General features: G+C 43.8%; 1 protein-coding gene across 4 annotated transcripts in view; it reads left to right on the top strand.

Moving 5' to 3' along the window:
- LOC139545471 (protein NLRC3-like) overlaps positions 1-18,869 on the top strand; it is a 75,509-nt gene that overhangs the window by 6,388 nt on the left and 50,252 nt on the right. For 2 of the 4 annotated variants that reach the window (XM_071353286.1, XM_071353266.1), the window contains exons 2-6: positions 4,927-5,088; positions 11,701-11,733; positions 11,902-11,934; positions 13,523-13,575; positions 15,556-17,320. In XM_071353286.1, the coding sequence (XP_071209387.1) occupies positions 4,961-5,088; positions 11,701-11,733; positions 11,902-11,934; positions 13,523-13,575; positions 15,556-17,320 (2,012 nt within the window). In that variant the 5' untranslated portion in view covers positions 4,927-4,960. Of the gene's footprint in view, positions 1-4,926; positions 5,089-11,501; positions 11,734-11,901; positions 11,935-13,522; positions 13,576-15,555; positions 17,325-18,869 lie in introns of those variants that run through there. The other 2 variants (XM_071353294.1, XM_071353276.1) reach the window with 2 other exon arrangements.

Raw genomic sequence — 18,869 nt, 5'->3', positions numbered from 1 at the left:
ACGGTCAGGACAGAGGGCTCTGATGACTGGGGTCAGAGGTGACACTATATCTCACTCTCTATTCCAGCACGGTCAGGACAGAGGGTTGTGATGACTGGGGTCAGAGGTGACACTATATCTCACTCTCTATTCCAGCACGGTCAGGACAGAGGGTTGTGATGACTGGGGTCAGAGGTGACACTATATCTCACTCTCTATTCCAGCACGGTCAGGACAGAGGGCTGTGATGACTGGGGTCAGAGGTGACACTATATCTCACTCTCTATTCCAGCACGGTCAGGACAGAGGGTTGTGATGACTGGGGTCAGAGGTGACACTATATCTCACTCTCTATTCCAGCACGGTCAGGACAGAGGGCTGTGATGACTGGGGTCAGAGGTGACACTATATCTCACTCTCTATTCCAGCACGGTCAGGACAGAGGGCTGTGATGACTGGGGTCAGAGGTGACACTATATCTCACTCTCTATTCCAGCACGGTCAGGACAGAGGCCTGTGATGACTGGGGTCAGAGATGACACTGTATCTCACTCTCTATTCCAGCACGGTCAGGACAGAGGCCTGTGATGACTGGGTCAGAGATGACACTATATCTCACTCTCTATTCCAGCACGGTCAGGACAGAGGACTGTGATGACTGGGGTCAGAGGTGACACTATATCTCACTCTCTATTCCAGCATGGTCAGGACAGAGGGCTGTGATGACTGGGGTCAGAGGTGACACTATATCTCACTCTCTATTCCAGCACGGTCAGGACAGAGGCCTGTGATGACTGGGGTCAGAGGTGACACTATATCTCACTCTCTATTCCAGCACGGTCAGGACAGAGGCCTGTGATGACTGGGGTCAGAGATGACACTGTATCTCACTCTCTATTCCAGCACGGTCAGGACAGAGGCCTGTGATGACTGGGGTCAGAGATGACACTGTATCTCACTCTCTATTCCAGCACGGTCAGGACAGAGGGTTGTGATGACTGGGGTCAGAGGTGACACTATATCTCACTCTCTATTCCAGCACGGTCAGGACAGAGGGCTGTGATGACTGGGGTCAGAGGTGACACTATATCTCACTCTCTATTCCAGCACGGTCAGGACAGAGGGCTGTGATGACTGGGGTCAGAGGTGACACTATATCTCACTCTCTATTCCAGCACGGTCAGGACAGAGGCCTGTGATGACTGGGGTCAGAGATGACACTGTATCTCACTCTCTATTCCAGCACGGTCAGGACAGAGGGCTGTGATGACTGGGGTCAGAGGTGACACTATATCTCACTCTCTATTCCAGCACGGTCAGGACAGAGGGCTGTGATGACTGGGGTCAGAGGTGACACTATATCTCACTCTCTATTCCAGCACGGTCAGGACAGAGGCCTGTGATGACTGGGGTCAGAGATGACACTGTATCTCACTCTCTATTCCAGCACGGTCAGGACAGAGGGCTGTGATGACTGGGGTCAGAGGTGACACTATATCTCACTCTCTATTCCAGCACGGTCAGGACAGAGGCCTGTGATGACTGGGGTCAGAGGTGACACTATATCTCACTCTCTATTCCAGCACGGTCAGGACAGAGGCCTGTGATGACTGGGGTCAGAGGTGACACTATATCTCACTCTCTATTCCAGCACGGTCAGGACAGAGGGTTGTGATGACTGGGGTCAGAGATGACACTGTATCTCACTCTCTATTCCAGCACGGTCAGGACAGAGGGCTGTGATGACTGGGGTCAGAGGTGACACTATATCTCACTCTCTATTCCAGCACGGTCAGGACAGAGGGTTGTGATGACTGGGGTCAGAGGTGACACTATATCTCACTCTCTATTCCAGCACGGTCAGGACAGAGGGCTGTGATGACTGGGGTCAGAGGTGACACTATATCTCACTCTCTATTCCAGCACGGTCAGGACAGAGGGCTGTGATGACTGGGGTCAGAGATGACTCTATATCTCACTCTCTATTCCAGCACGGTCAGGACAGAGGCCTGTGATGACTGGGGTCAGAGATGACTCTATATCTCACTCTCTATTCCAGCACGGTCAGGACAGAGGGCTTTGATGACTGGGGTCAGAGGTGACACTATATCTCACTCTCTATTCCAGCACGGTCAGGACAGAGGGTTGTGATGACTGGGGTCAGAGATGACTCTATATCTCACTCTCTATTCCAGCACGGTCAGGACAGAGGGCTGTGATGACTGGGGTCAGAGATGACTCTATATCTCACTCTCTATTCCAGCACGGTCAGGACAGAGGGCTGTGATGACTGGGGTCAGAGATGACTCTATATCTCACTCTCTATTCCAGCACGGTCAGGACAGAGGGCTTTGATGACTGGGGTCAGAGGTGACACTATATCTCACTCTCTATTCCAGCACGGTCAGGACAGAGGGCTCTGATGACTGGGGTCAGAGGTGACACTATATCTCACTCTCTATTCCAGCACGGTCAGGACAGAGGGTTGTGATGACTGGGGTCAGAGGTGACACTATATCTCACTCTCTATTCCAGCACGGTCAGGACAGAAGGCTGTGATGACTGGGGTCAGAGGTGACACTATATCTCACTCTCTATTCCAGCACGGTCAGGACAGAGGGCTGTGATGACTGGGGTCAGAGGTGACACTATATCTCACTCTCTATTCCAGCACGGTCAGGACAGAGGGCTGTGATGACTGGGGTCAGAGATGACACTATATCTCACTCTTTATTCCAGCACGGTCAGGACAGAGGGCTGTGATGACTGGGGTCAGAGGTGACACTATATCTCACTCTCTATTCCAGCACGGTCAGGACAGAGGGCTGTGATGACTGGGGTCAGAGATGACACTATATCTCACTCTCTATTCCAGCACGGTCAGGACAGAGGACTGATGACTGGGGTCAGAGGTGACACTATATCTCACTCTCTATTCCAGCACGGTCAGGACAGAGGACTGTGATGACTGGGGTCAGAGGTGACACTATATCTCACTCTCTATTCCAGCACGGTCAGGACAGAGGGCTGTGATGACTGGGGTCAGAGGTGACACTATATCTCACTCTCTATTCCAGCACGGTCAGGACAGAGGACTGATGACTGGGGTCAGAGGTGACACTATATCTCACTCTCTATTCCAGCACGGTCAGGACAGAGGGCTGTGATGACTGGGGTCAGAGGTGACACTATATCTCACTCTCTATTCCAGCACGGTCAGGACAGAGGGCTGTGATGACTGGGGTCAGAGGTGACACTATATCTCACTCTCTATTCCAGCACGGTCAGGAAAGAGGGCTGTGATGACTGGGGTCAGAGGTGACACTATATCTCACTCTCTATTCCAGCACGGTCAGGACAGAGGGCTCTGATGACTGGGGTCAGAGGTGACACTATATCTCACTCTCTATTCCAGCACGGTCAGGACAGAGGGCTCTGATGACTGGGGTCAGAGATGACACTGGCACATGAAAGGGGTTTCTCAATGAAGTTGAAAAACTCCTTGTACTCCATGATACCATGGAAGCTTGACTCAAAACTCCAACCTCAACTCTTCCAACACACACAAATGCCTCATAGTTAAAATGCTGCAGTATGTCTGGGTTGGATGTGGTGACTGCTCTGAGTTCTGGGAAATGAACAAACTGTCAGTCAGGTATGAACAGTGTGGTGATTTTATTTTGATATGCTGTGACCACACGCAGCTAAAACTCTAGTTGATAAACAACTTCAAGTAACAGGCTTTTAGAGAATCTATTATAGGAACCCAGAACTATTCCTTCCCTTTATCATAATGAGTCAATCTATTCTTGTTTTGTTATATTATGTGTCATTGTAGCTGATGTGAAATGGCTAGCTAGTTAGCGTTATCGTTCAATCGGTGACGTCACCCGCTCTGAGACCTAGAAGTACTGATTTCCCTAGTTCTGCATCAGCCGCAGCTTTAGTGGGGGGATAGGTAACGAGTCTAGACGTAGATATATATCACATCATTGTATCTGGCCCATTGGCGTCTGTGAGAGTATGGGCAGCGCCATTGAGGCCATATCTATTTTGAAGAAGTCAATTGTCTTCCACTACTTTTCTGAGTTGGCAAGCAAACTGAAAGAGTGCATACTGCCACCTGGAGTGTGTTGTTTGAACAGGTATAAAGCCAAGGTTGGCTGATCCCTCCTGGTGACCTGGATGGAATTATGTGATCCTTCCTCTTAACCAATAGGAAGTCCAACCCAGTTGACTACTTCAAAATTGTGAAAGTCCTAAATGGCGCTGCCCATGCTAAAACAAGCTTTTGGGCCCAAGAGTCCTCTATCATTCTCTATGGTAACGATCCTTTTTGGATAACAGTTGTCGATGTGTTCAGAGGGTCCCTGGTTTGAGCCCAGAATAGAGTTCTAGTGTTCTAGATCTGAGTAGAGTTCTGGTGTTCTAGATCTGAGTAGAGTTCTAGATCTGAGTAGAGTTCTAGATCTGAGTAGAGTTTTAGTGTTCTAGATCTGAGTAGAGTTCTAGTGTTCTAGATCTGAGTAGAGTTCTAGATCTGAGTAGAGTTCTAGTGTTCTAGATCTGAGTAGAGTTCTAGTGTTCTAGATCTGAGTAGAGTTCTAGATCTGAGTAGAGTTCTAGTGTTCTAGATCTGAGTAGAGTTCTAGTGTTCTTAGTGTTCTAGAACGAGAAGAGGATGGAAGCAATACTTTTGATATTGAGGGACTTACCCGAATTGTCCAATAAGAAACTCTTGTTTTCATTGCAAAAAGTTTTCTGTTGTGGCCAATGATGTCGTCTCAGAATGGGTTGAAAAACCTGACAGAAATATGACTATGGCTGATGCTTTTCAACATCTGCATTTGTATTTTGTATGTTTTATTTTAGGTTTTAAACACAATACAATTCAAATAATTGGGTATGAGTCCAATAACACATGTAGTTTTATGTGCTCACTCACAGGTCTCATAGATCAAGACTCTTTAGAGACAAAGAGATGGGAAGCAACTGCACCAAAAGGAGGAGAGAAGAGGAGAGCCCTCGCCCTGTCTGGTGGAGACGCTCAGGGAGGAGAAAAGCCACTTTCTTAAGTCTGAGCGAAGTGGAGAGCCCACCCCCTGCCAGGTGGAGACGCTCAGGGAGGAGATGTGGGGTCTCTATGTTGTAGTACCATGTTGAGGACACAGGGGGCGGTGTTACCAGATACTGTATATACAAAAAGGGTCTCCAACCTTCAACATGAAATATGTAACATGTCTTGAGCTACTCATTGTTTTCTAGCTTTCAAATAGGCACATTCTTCACTTCTCCTCTCCCCTGCAACTCTTCCCCTGGTCCTTAGAGAGAAAGTAGTGCCCTATGTTATCAACTCTTCCCCTGGTCCTTAGAGAGAAAGTAGTGTACTATGTTATCAACTCTTCCCCTGGTCCTTAGAGAGAAAGTAGTGTACTATGTTATCAACTCTTCCCCTGGTCCTTAGAGAGAAAGTAGTGTACTATGTTATCAACTCTTCCCCTGGTCCTTAGAGAGAAAGTAGTGCCCTATGTTATCAACTCTTCCCCTGGTCCTTAGAGAGAAAGTAGTGTACTATGTTATCAACTCTTCCCCTGGTCCTTAGAGAGAAAGTAGTGTACTATGTTATCAACTCTTCCCCTGGTCCTTAGAGAGAAAGTAGTGATCTATGTTATCAACTCTTCCCCTGGTCCTTAGAGAGAAAGTAGTGTACTATGTTATCAACTCTTCCCCTGGTCCTTAGAGAGAAAGTAGTGATCTATGTTATCAACTCTTCCCCTGGTCCTTAGAGAGAAAGTAGTGTACTACGTTATCAACTCTTCCCCTGGTCCTTAGAGAGAAAGTAGTGATCTATGTTATCAACTCTTCCCCTGGTCCTTAGAGAGAAAGTAGTGATCTATGTTATCAACTCTTCCCCTGGTCCTTAGAGAGAAAGTAGTGTACTATGTTATCAACTCTTCCCCTGGTCCTTAGAGAGAAAGTAGTGATCTATGTTATCAACTCTTCCCCTGGTCCTTAGAGAGAAAGTAGTGTACTATGTTATCAACTCTTCCCCTGGTCCTTAGAGAGAAAGTAGTGTACTATGTTATCAACTCTTCCCCTGGTCCTTAGAGAGAAAGTAGTGTACTATGTTATCAACTCTTCCCCTGGTCCTTAGAGAGAAAGTAGTGTACTATGTTATCAACTCTTCCCCTGGTCCTTAGAGAGAAAGTAGTGTACTATGTTATCAACTCTTCCCCTGGTCCTTAGAGAGAAAGTAGTGATCTATGTTATCAACTCTTCCCCTGGTCCTTAGAGAGAAAGTAGTGATCTATGTTATCAACTCTTCCCCTGGTCCTTAGAGAGAAAGTAGTGTACTATGTTATCAACTCTTCCCCTGGTCCTTAGAGAGAAAGTAGTGATCTATGTTATCAACTCTTCCCCTGGTCCTTAGAGAGAAAGTAGTGTACTATGTTATCAACTCTTCCCCTGGTCCTTAGAGAGAAAGTAGTGTACTATGTTATCAACTCTTCCCCTGGTCCTTAGAGAGAAAGTAGTGTACTATGTTATCAACTCTTCCCCTGGTCCTTAGAGAGAAAGTAGTGTACTATGTTATCAACTCTTCCCCTGGTCCTTAGAGAGAAAGTAGTGATCTATGTTATCAACTCTTCCCCTGGTCCTTAGAGAGAAAGTAGTGATCTATGTTATCAACTCTTCCCCTGGTCCTTAGAGAGAAAGTAGTGTACTATGTTATCAACTCTTCCCCTGGTCCTTAGAGAGAAAGTAGTGATCTATGTTATCAACTCTTCCCCTGGTCCTTAGAGAGAAAGTAGTGATCTATGTTATCAACTCTTCCCCTGGTCCTTAGAGAGAAAGTAGTGTACTATGTTATCAACTCTTCCCCTGGTCCTTAGAGAGAAAGTAGTGATCTATGTTATCAACTCTTCCCCTGGTCCTTAGAGAGAAAGTAGTGTACTATGTTATCAACTCTCCCCCTGGTCCCATCTGGCCCTTTAATTGTGCATCTAGTGACTGAGGAATGTGATGTCTAATGTGCCTGTCTCACGATGGTTCTGTACTGCTGCTGCTCACTTCATGGTAAAGTTTACAAACAACAAATGATAGATACAAATGATATATTTACTCATGATAGACTTCTGCCAGGTAAGCCTACTTTGCAGAGAACATTTAATTGAGAAGGGTTTTGGTAAAGTTTTTTCGGTCAACCCACAAGACGGTTATCACATCAACTGGCTACACCGGGAGTGATAGACAGACGTGCGCACCACACAGACACAGGAGAAATATTGATGGAAATTAATTGGCAGATACTGTGTTTGGGGAGGGGTCAAGTGCAAGTACTGGTTCAGGTGAGGAGGAGGATTATTATATAATACAAATCAATATATTGGGTTTATTGATTTACTTTGTGTTCGCTCACAGCGCTCACACCTCTCATGAATTAAGTATATCCACCGGGTTGGATAGCAACTGGTTCAGGGTTGGAGGAGGATTATTTAACATACTGTTTGAAGAGGGGGACAGTAACACATCTGAAGGGGACAGTAAAACATCTGAAGGGGACAGTAAAACATCTGAAGGGGACAGTAAAACATCTGAAGGGGACAGTAAAACATCTGAAGGGGACAGTAAAACATCTGAAGGGGACAGTAAAACATCTGAAGGGGACAGTAAAACATCTGAAGAGGGGGACAGTAAAACATCTGAAGAGGACAGTAAAACATCTGAAGGGGACAGTAAAACATCTGAAGGGGACAGTAAAACATCTGAAGAGGACAGTAAAACATCTGAAGGGGACAGTAAAACATCTGAAGGGGACAGTAAAACATCTGGAGGGGACAGTAAAACATCTGAAGAGGGGGACAGTAAAACATCTGAAGGGGACAGTAAAACATCTGGAGGGGACAGTAAAACATCTGGAGGGGACAGTAAAACATCTGGAGGGGACAGTAAAACATCTGGAGGGGACAGTAAAACATCTGAAGGGGACAGTAAAACATCTGAAGGGGACAGTAAAACATCTGAAGAGGGGGACAGTAAAACATCTGAAGAGGGGGACAGTAAAACATCTGAAGAGGGGGACAGTAAAACATCTGAAGGGGACAGTAAAACATCTGAAGAGGGGGACAGTAAAACATCTGAAGAGGGGGACAGTAAAACATCTGAAGAGGGGGACAGTAAAACATCCGAAGGGGACAGTAAAACATCTGAAGAGGGGGACAGTAAAACATCTGAAGGGGACAGTAAAACATCTGAAGAGGGGGACAGTAAAACATCTGAAGAAGGGGACAGTAAAACATCTGAAGGGGACAGTAAAACATCTGAAGGGGACAGTAAAACATCTGAAGGGGACAGTAAAACATCTGAAGGGGACAGTAAAACATCTGAAGGGGACAGTAAAACATCTGAAGAGGGGGACAGTAAAACATCTGAAGGGGACAGTAAAACATCTGGAGGGGACAGTAAAACATCTGAAGAGGGGGACAGTAAAACATCTGAAGAGGGGGACAGTAAAACATCTGAAGAGGGGGACAGTAAAACATCTGGAGGGGACAGTAAAACATCTGGAGGGGACAGTAAAACATCTGAAGGGGACAGTAAAACATCTGAAGGGGACAGTAAAACATCTGAAGGGGACAGTAAAACATCTGAAGGGGACAGTAAAACATCTGAAGGGGACAGTAAAACATCTGAAGGGGACAGTAAAACATCTGAAGGGGACAGTAAAACATCTGAAGAGGGGGACAGTAAAACATCTGAAGAGGGGGACAGTAAAACATCTGAAGAGGGGGACAGTAAAACATCTGAAGGGGACAGTAAAACATCTGAAGGGGACAGTAAAACATCTGAAGAGGGGGACAGTAAAACATCTGAAGAGGGGGACAGTAAAACATCTGAAGGGGACAGTAAAACATCTGAAGGGGACAGTAAAACATCTGAAGGGGACAGTAAAACATCTGAAGGGGACAGTAAAACATCTGAAGGGGACAGTAAAACATCTGAAGGGGACAGTAAAACATCTGAAGGGGACAGTAAAACATCTGAAGAGGGGGACAGTAAAACATCTGAAGAGGGGGACAGTAAAACATCTGAGGGGGACAGTAAAACATCTGAGGGGGACAGTAAAACATCTGAGGGGGACAGTAAAACATCTGGAGGGGACAGTAAAACATCTGGAGGGGACAGTAAAACATCTGAAGAGGGGGACAGTAAAACATCTGAAGGGGACAGTAAAACATCTGAAGGGGACAGTAAAACATCTGAAGAGGGGGACAGTAAAACATCTGAAGAGGGGGACAGTAAAACATCTGAAGGGGACAGTAAAACATCTGAAGGGGACAGTAAAACATCTGAAGAGGGGGACAGTAAAACATCTGAAGAGGGGGACAGTAAAACATCTGAAGGGGACAGTAAAACATCTGAAGGGGACAGTAAAACATCTGAAGGGGACAGTAAAACATCTGAAGAGGGGGACAGTAAAACATCTGAAGGGGACAGTAAAACATCTGGAGGGGACAGTAAAACATCTGGAGGGGACAGTAAAACATCTGAAGGGGACAGTAAAACATCTGAAGGGGACAGTAAAACATCTGAAGGGGACAGTAAAACATCTGAAGGGGACAGTAAAACATCTGAAGGGGACAGTAAAACATCTGAAGAGGGGGACAGTAAAACATCTGAAGAGGGGGACAGTAAAACATCTGAAGGGGACAGTAAAACATCTGAAGGGGACAGTAAAACATCTGAAGGGGACAGTAAAACATCTGAAGAGGGGGACAGTAAAACATCTGAAGAGGGGGACAGTAAAACATCTGAAGAGGGGGACAGTAAAACATCTGAAGAGGGGGACAGTAAAACATCTGAAGGGGACAGTAAAACATCTGAAGGGGACAGTAAAACATCTGAAGGGGACAGTAAAACATCTGAAGGGGACAGTAAAACATCTGAAGGGGACAGTAAAACATCTGAAGGGGACAGTAAAACATCTGAAGGGGACAGTAAAACATCTGAAGAGGGGGACAGTAAAACATCTGAAGAGGGGGACAGTAAAACATCTGAAGAGGGGGACAGTAAAACATCTGAAGAGGGGGACAGTAAAACATCTGAAGGGGACAGTAAAACATCTGAAGGGGACAGTAAAACATCTGAAGAGGGGGACAGTAAAACATCTGAAGAGGGGGACAGTAAAACATCTGAAGAGGGGGACAGTAAAACATCTGAAGAGGGGGACAGTAAAACATCTGAAGGGGACAGTAAAACATCTGAAGGGGACAGTAACACATCTGAAGGGGACAGTAACACATCTGAAGGGGACAGTAAACCATCTGAAGGGGACAGTAAAACATCTGGAGGGGACAGTAAAACATCTGGAGGGGACAGTAAAACATCTGAAGGGGACAGTAAAACATCTGAAGGGGACAGTAAAACATCTGAAGGGGACAGTAAAACATCTGAAGGGGACAGTAAAACATCTGAAGGGGACAGTAAAACATCTGAAGGGGACAGTAAAACATCTGAAGGGGACAGTAAAACATCTGAAGGGGACAGTAAAACATCTGAAGGGGACAGTAAAACATCTGAAGGGGACAGTAAAACATCTGGAGGGGACAGTAAAACATCTGGAGGGGACAGTAAAACATCTGAGGGGGACAGTAAAACATCTGAAGGGGACAGTAAAACATCTGAAGGGGACAGTAAAACATCTGAAGGGGACAGTAAAACATCTGAAGAGGGGGACAGTAAAACATCTGAAGAGGGGGACAGTAAAACATCTGAAGAGGGGGACAGTAAAACATCTGAAGAGGGGGACAGTAAAACATCTGAAGGGGACAGTAAAACATCTGGAGGGGACAGTAAAACATCTGAAGAGGGGGACAGTAAAACATCTGGAGGGGACAGTAAAACATCTGAAGAGGGGGACAGTAAAACATCTGAAGGGGACAGTAAAACATCTGGAGGGGACAGTAAAACATCTGAAGAGGGGGACAGTAAAACATCTGGAGGGGACAGTAAAACATCTGAAGGGGACAGTAAAACATCTGGAGGGGACAGTAAAACATCTGAAGAGGGGGACAGTAAAACATCTGAAGGGGACAGTAAAACATCTGGAGGGGACAGTAAAACATCTGAAGAGGGGGACAGTAAAACATCTGAAGGGGACAGTAAAACATCTGAAGGGGACAGTAAAACATCTGGAGGGGACAGTAAAACATCTGAAGGGGACAGTAAAACATCTGGAGGGGACAGTAAAACATCTGAAGAGGGGGACAGTAAAACATCTGAAGGGGACAGTAAAACATCTGAAGGGGACAGTAAAACATCTGGAGGGGACAGTAAAACATCTGAAGAGGGGGACAGTAAAACATCTGAAGGGGACAGTAAAACATCTGGAGGGGACAGTAAAACATCTGAAGAGGGGGACAGTAAAACATCTGAAGGGGACAGTAAAACATCTGGAGGGGACAGTAAAACATCTGAAGAGGGGGACAGTAAAACATCTGAAGGGGACAGTAAAACATCTGGAGGGGACAGTAAAACATCTGAAGAGGGGGACAGTAAAACATCTGGAGGGGACAGTAAAACATCTGAAGAGGGGGACAGTAAAACATCTGAAGGGGACAGTAAAACATCTGAATTGTATATAGTCGTTTTTCTATGGTCAACATATTATATAATACAAATCAATATATTGGGTTTATTGGTTTTCTTTGTGTTCACTCACAGGTTTCATGGATCAGGTGAAATGAGCTTCATGGGGTGAGGAGGAGGATTATTTAGCATACTGTTTGATGAAGGGGACAGTAAAACATCTGAAGGGGACAGTAAAACATCTGAATTGTATATAGTCGTTTTTCTATGGTCAATATATTATATAATACAAATCAATATATTGGGTTTATTGGTTTTCTTTGTGTTCACTCACAGGTTTCATGGATCACGTGAAATCAACTTGATGAGGTGAGGAGGAGGATTATTTAAGGTACTGTTTGAAGAGGTAGGGTTTCAGATGTTTTCAGAAGATGGGCAGGCACTCTGCTGTCCTAGCTTCAGGGGGACAAGCGGGGAGCCCAGCCAACAGAGAGTTGTAGACGGGAGAGGACAAGCGGGGAGCCCAGCCAACAGAGAGTTGCAGACGGGAGAGGACAAGCGGGGAGCCCAGCCAACAGAGAGTTGCAGACGGGAGAGGACAAGCGGGGAGCCCAGCCAACAGAGAGTTGCAGACGGGAGAGGACAAGCGGGGAGCCCAGCCAACAGAGAGTTGCAGCCGGGAGAGGACAAGTGCCTGGATTAGGACCTGCGCCACTTCCTGTGTGAGGAAAGGTCGTACTCTGCAAATGTTGTAGAGCATGAACCTGCAGGAGAAAGTCATTGCTTTGATGTTTGCAGAGAACGACAGGGTGTTGTGCAGGGTCACGCCAAAATTCTTTACACACTGGGCGGGGGACACCTTGGAGTTGTCAACCGTGATGAAGAGGTCTTGGAGTGGGCAGGCCTTCCCCGGGAGGATGAGCAACTCTGTCTTATCGACGTTGAGCTTGAGGTGGTGGGCCGACATCCAAGCTGAGATATTATTATTATACCTTTATTTCAACAAGGAACACAGACTGAGACCAAGGTCTCTTTTACAGCTGGGCCATGCGTATACATGTTTACACATACAGTTTAGGTACAATGATTAAAAAACGAAACAAGGCAAACAAAACGATCACAGATAACAAACAAAAAAATAACAAAGAAATATTAAAAATAAAAATACAGCAACACAGGTCTAGTTTTTTACTGGTAGCTTTCGATCGACCTCTTGGAGACCCATGATATACAATGTGTCTCAACCGAGGCTGCTCTTCCCTGTGTCATGGAGGCTCTCAGCACTGCCAAAGCGGACTTTCTCTCCTCTGTTCTCACCCTCCTAGATCTATCCGCTGCCTTCGACACCTTGAACCATCAGATCCTCCTCTCCACCCTCTCAGGCCTGGGCGGGTCAAATCTACCTGGCAGGCCGCTCTCACCACGTACTCTCACTACTGGTGTCCCCCAGGGCTCAGTTCTAGGCTCTTTCCTCTTTACACCAAGTCACATGGCTCTGTCATATCCTCTCATGGTCTCTCCTATCATTGCTATGCGGATGACATTCAACTACTTTTCTCCTTCCCTCCTTCTGACACCCAGGTGGCGACACACATCTCTGCTTGCCTGGCAGATATTTTTTGTATTGCTTGTAAATGTTTCGGGTAATGCAGGTTATTGTGCTGTTAGTAGAATAACCTGTGTGTAAATGTAATCTGTCCCTTCTTTTCTTTCCAAAACACTTTCTCGTTATCGCTCTCAGAACGATCTTCTGATCCTCAACCGAGATTGACCCGTCTTGAAGCCTGACTGGCTAGGGTTGAAAGAAAAGAAGGGCCACAGGTCTATAGTTTAGCCAGTCAGGCTTCAAGACGGGTCAATCTCGGTTGAGGATCAGAAGATCGTTCTGAGAGTGATAACGAGAAAGTGTTTTGGAGACCCATGATATACAATGTGTTCATGTTTGTTGTTGTTCCAGATCCGCCCACCGTTTTGAGGACGTTGAGACAGAGAAGATATGTGAGGAAACCGGTAAGTAAAGCTGTGACTCTGAGTTGAAACACCAGAAATGGCCTCCTTATGAAGTAATGTATCTGAGGTGAAACACCAGAAATTATCTCCTTATGAAGTAATGTATCTGAGGTGAAACACCAGAAATGGTCTCATGAAGTAATGTATCTGTGGTGAAACACCAGAAATGGTCTCCTTATGTAGTAATGTATCTGAGGGGAAACACCAGAAATGGTCTCCTCATGAAGTAATGTATCTGAGGTGAAACACCAGAAATGGTCTCCTTATGAAGTAATGTATCTGAGGTGAAACACCAGAAATGGTCTCCTTATGAAGTAATGTATCTGAGGGGAAACACCAGAAATGGTCTCCTTATGAAGTAATGTATCTGAGGTGAAACACCTGAAATGGTCTCATGTAGTAATGTATCTGAGGTGAAACACCAGAAATGGTCTCCTTATGAAGTAATGTATCTGAGGTGAAACACCAGAAATGGTCTCCTTATGAAGTAATGTATCTGAGGTGATAATGTGATAGTAGATATATAGTATAATAATATAATAATAATAATAATAATAATAATAATAATAATAATATAGTGTAATACTGGAGGCTGAGACAGGAGGGGTCAGGAGACACCTCATGAAGTAATGTATCTGAGGTGAAACACCAGAAATGGTCTCCTTATGAAGTAATGTATCTGAGGTGAAACACCAGAAATGGTCTCCTTATGAAGTAATGTATCTGAGGTGAAACACCAGAAATGGTCTCCTTATGAAGTAATGTATCTGAGGTGAAACACCAGAAATGGTCTCCTCATGAAGTAATGTATCTGAGGTGAAACACCAGAAATGGTCTCCTTATGAAGTAATGTATCTGAGGGGAAACACCAGAAATGGTCTCCTTATGTAGTAATGTATCTGAGGTGAAACACTAGAAATGGTCTCCTTATGAAGTAATGTATCTGAGGGGAAACACCAGAAATGGTCTCCTTATGAAGTAATGTATCTGAGGTGAAACACCAGAAATGGTCTCATGTAGTAATGTATCTGAGGTGAAACACCAGAAATGGTCTCCTTATGAAGTAATGTATCTGAGGGGAAACACCAGAAATGGTCTCCTTATGAAGTAATGTATCTGAGGGGAAACACCAGAAATGGTCTCCTTATGTAGTAATGTATCTGAGGTGAAACACTAGAAATGGTCTCCTTATGAAGTAATGTATCTGAGGGGAAACACCAGAAATGGTCTCCTTATGTAGTAATGTATCTGAGGTGAAACACTAGAAATGGTCTCCTTATGAAGTAATGTATCTGAGGGGAAACACCAGAAATGGTCTCCTTATGAAGTAATGTATCTGAGGTGAAATACCAGAAATGGTCTCCTCATGAAGTAATGTAGCTGAATATAGCTTTATCTTTCTATTATTTACATCCATTTTGTTTATTGTTCTATTTTAAACTGGTCTTGTATGTCAAAGATCTATAGGATATACTTTTGATTTACTGGTCTGTTTCTTACCTAGATTTACATGTAACATAAAGTGTGTATGTGTATAAAAAAAAAACAATAGCTATGTTTACATTTTTACTGGTCAAACCACAACTGAGCTAGCCAAATCCAACATTTTTGTTTTACCCAATCTCTGACACTAGCACCTCTTATTTCAGTCTCTGAAAAGTGATTTTTTTCGAAGCTTTTTTTGGGGGTTGCGCCTGTATGCTATTTCATGGTACGGCGTTGTATATTCCCCATGGGCATTAAAGGGATGATTTTGACCATATATGGTTAATTAGGGGTGTTTCTAAGGTCATGGCCAAGGTCATGCACGAGCACTGAGGCTGAGAACAATTGGTATTTATCAATGGTTATCTCCTACCACTGTGCCTATGACACTTGTAGGATTGTTTGATAAATCACACTTTTTGTATGCATACAGATATTCTAAATTCTGTTCTTAAGTAATATATATATTTTTTTTACATGTGTTCTTCTTTCCAGTGGATGACATCACACAGAGAGTTAAAGGGAAACTGAAAGCCAGTCTGAAGAAGAAGTTTAGATGTGCGTTTGAAGGCACTGCTGAGGCACAAACTAGACTTGATAGCGTTTACACACAGCTCTACATCACACAAGAAGAGGTTCATAAAGAACATGAGGTTCAACGGATTGAGAGAAACATATCAGACACTCCAATAAACTGCAATGACATCTTCAAACCCTTACCTGGAGAAGAGAAGAGACCCATCAGAACTGTAATGACAAAGGGAATCACTGGCATTGGAAAAACAATCTCTGTACATAAGTTCATCCTCGACTGGGCAGAAGGAAATGCCAATCAGGATGTTGATTTCATCTTTGTTCTTCCTTTCCGAGAGCTGAATTTGATTCAAGATGAGCAGTACAGTCTTCATGGACTTCTGAATGAATTCCACCCTGAACTAACAGAGATAGTAGAAGCAAAGATTTATGCTACCTGCAAAGTTCTGTTCATCTTTGACGGTCTGGATGAAAGCCAACTGCCTGTGGATTTTGAAAAACACAAGAGGGTGACTGATGTTACACAGACATCATCGGTGGATGTGCTGCTGACAAACCTCATCAAGGGGAATCTGCTTCCTAAAGCTCTCCTCTGGATAACCTCCAGACCAGCAGCAGCCAATCAGATCCTGCGTCAGTATATCAGCAAAGTGACAGAATTACGAGGGTTCAACGACAAACAGAAAGAAGAGTACTTTAGGAAGAGATTCACAGATCAGAACCGGGCCAGCAGAATCATCTCACACATTAATACATCAAGGAGCCTCCACATCATGTGCCACATACCAGTCTTCTGTTGGATTACTGCCAGGGTTCTTGAGCAAATGTTGAGTGATGATAAGAGCAGAGAGATCACAACTCTGACTGAGATGTACAATCACCTTCTACTCATTGAGACAAACCTGAAAAGCAAGACGTATAGTGGGGAAAATGTGACGGATCTGACCATAATCGTAGAAAGAAACAAAGAAAACATTGTGAAACTGGCTCAACTGGCATTTAAACAGCTGGTGAAGGGCAATCTGATATTCTATAAGAAAGACCTGGAGGAGTGTGGCATTGATGTCAGTGAAGCCTCAGTGCACTCTGGGTTTTGCACAGAAATCCTGAAAGAAGAGTATGGGTTGTATCGGAAGGAGGTGTACTGCTTTGTTCACCTGAGTTTCCAGGAGTTCCTTGCTGCTCTGTTCGTGTTCCACTGCTGTGTGAGCAAGAACATCAAGGCCCTGGAGTCTTTCATTGGGGATGTGTCTTCAGAGCTGCCCTTGCATGAGCTGCTGAAGATGATGGTGGATAAAGCCTTGGAGAGTGAGAATGGACACCTGGACCTGTTCCTCCGCTTCCTTGTTGGCATCTCAACAGAATCCAACCAGAGACTGTTACAAGACCTACTGCCACAAACAGAGATCAGCTCAGAGACTGTTAAGGAAATTAAGAAATACCTCAGGGAGCCAAATGTAGAGCAAGTTTCACCTGATAGATACATCAATCTACTCATCTGCTTGACTGAGATGAAAGATGATTCAGTACATGAGGACATTGACAAGTTCCTGAAGTCTGGAAAACCTGCAGAAATAGAAAGGTCACCTGTTGCCTGCTCAGCATTGGTCAATGCTCTGCTGATGTCAAAGGGCGTGCTGGATGAACTTGACCTGCAGAGATACAACACATCTGAGGAGGGGCGTTTGAGACTGATCCCAGCTGTGAGGAATTGCAGAAAGGCAATGTAAGTAATAATGTAAATCTCGCAAATACCATACTTAAAGCCCCCAAACCGTATTTGTGTGTGTTTATTTTATGAAAATAGCTCCAAATATACGTTTTTATTCATTTATTTCTCTGAGCCTCCTTTTGCCATTGAAATGCTCAGTCTGATCTTGTAGGTGTGTTGATACAAATTGTAACATATTTACATACACAGCCCTGATTTAAAAAATATATATAATTGGCAGATACTGTAGGATCGTTTAGACTCAACTTTGGACCCTCTAAATCAGGGAGTGATTTAGAACTGAGACACCAGGTGGGTGCAGTTAATTATCCGGTTGAACAGAAAACCTGCAGGCTCCGGACCTAGTAGAGTAAAAGTTGAATACCACTGGTCTAGAGCCTACCCCCCTTACCACTTCAAAGTAGGACGATACATATGCAAATAAAAGATGACTGGTCAGAATAATAATAATCAAATCAGATTGTGATGTCATGCTGTGGTCCAAAAACTCCATCCCACCTGAATAAGCTCTTACATTAAAAAACTATTACAGTATCATTATTTTCACAATTTCAGTGATATTTCGACCTCATAGTGTGGAAATATCAGAAACAGAAAAATCAAGTTTTTTTTAACTGCACTGCCCTTTTAATGCCCAATTTTGATCTTAACCAATATTTCTGAAAATAAATGAATTGCTTACTTGTGAAGTAGTTGAAAACTAATAATTTTAAACTTGTATGTTCATTTTGAACAAATCAACTAGCTCCCTTTCAATCACATATACTTTTTTATTAGAAATGTTAGAATGTCACAACAGGTTTAGAAACAATATGCATATAGGAAGGAGGTCATGTAACCTTCCTTAAGACCTGCTGTTATATTCAGAGCTGCCAAGGCTTTTGAATCATGTGGACAACCATGGTTCGTTACCCAGATGGTCACGCATATACTGTACATGGAAGGACATTCCATTGAATGAATACGGATTATAATACTGAATATGCTAAGATGCTCTTAATTAAAGCAATTATTTATAACTTTTCTTTGACAGTTTATTTTGGACTCGTTGAAAAAATAATTATCGTTGTTTCAAACAATTTCAAATTGGATAACTTAAAAGAATATTAATATTTAAATACCTACAAATATTATTGTATTTTTGCAAGACTTGTTTTTTAATATCAAAATAAATGTTTTCCTTTTTTCATCTATGTTTGACTAACTCAACTATCTGGATTTTTTGATGAAATACATATATGATATATTTTTGGCCCAGGTCTTAATATCACCGTAATCAGAGAATCACTAGTGTTAAACATCCCCAACTTGCACTTCAACACAATCTGTCTGGGGTCTGGGGGTCCTCCCTCAGAACTTTCTGGGGCATGTAAAGCTCATTTCCACACAATTTAATATAACCCTTTTGGGGTAATTTTGGGGTCACTTTATTGTAATTAAGAATAGAATAGGTTTCTAAACCCTTCTACATGATTTTGGATGCTGCCATGATTATGGATCATGCTGAATGAATTGTGAATAATGATGAGTGAGAAAGTTATAG

Source organism: Salvelinus alpinus, chromosome 2 (genome assembly GCF_045679555.1).
Source record: "Salvelinus alpinus chromosome 2, SLU_Salpinus.1, whole genome shotgun sequence".
Taxonomy (NCBI): Eukaryota; Metazoa; Chordata; class Actinopteri; order Salmoniformes; family Salmonidae; genus Salvelinus; species Salvelinus alpinus.
Note: the sequence above shows the minus strand (reverse complement) of the source record. Positions and strands in the feature narration are given on the sequence as shown.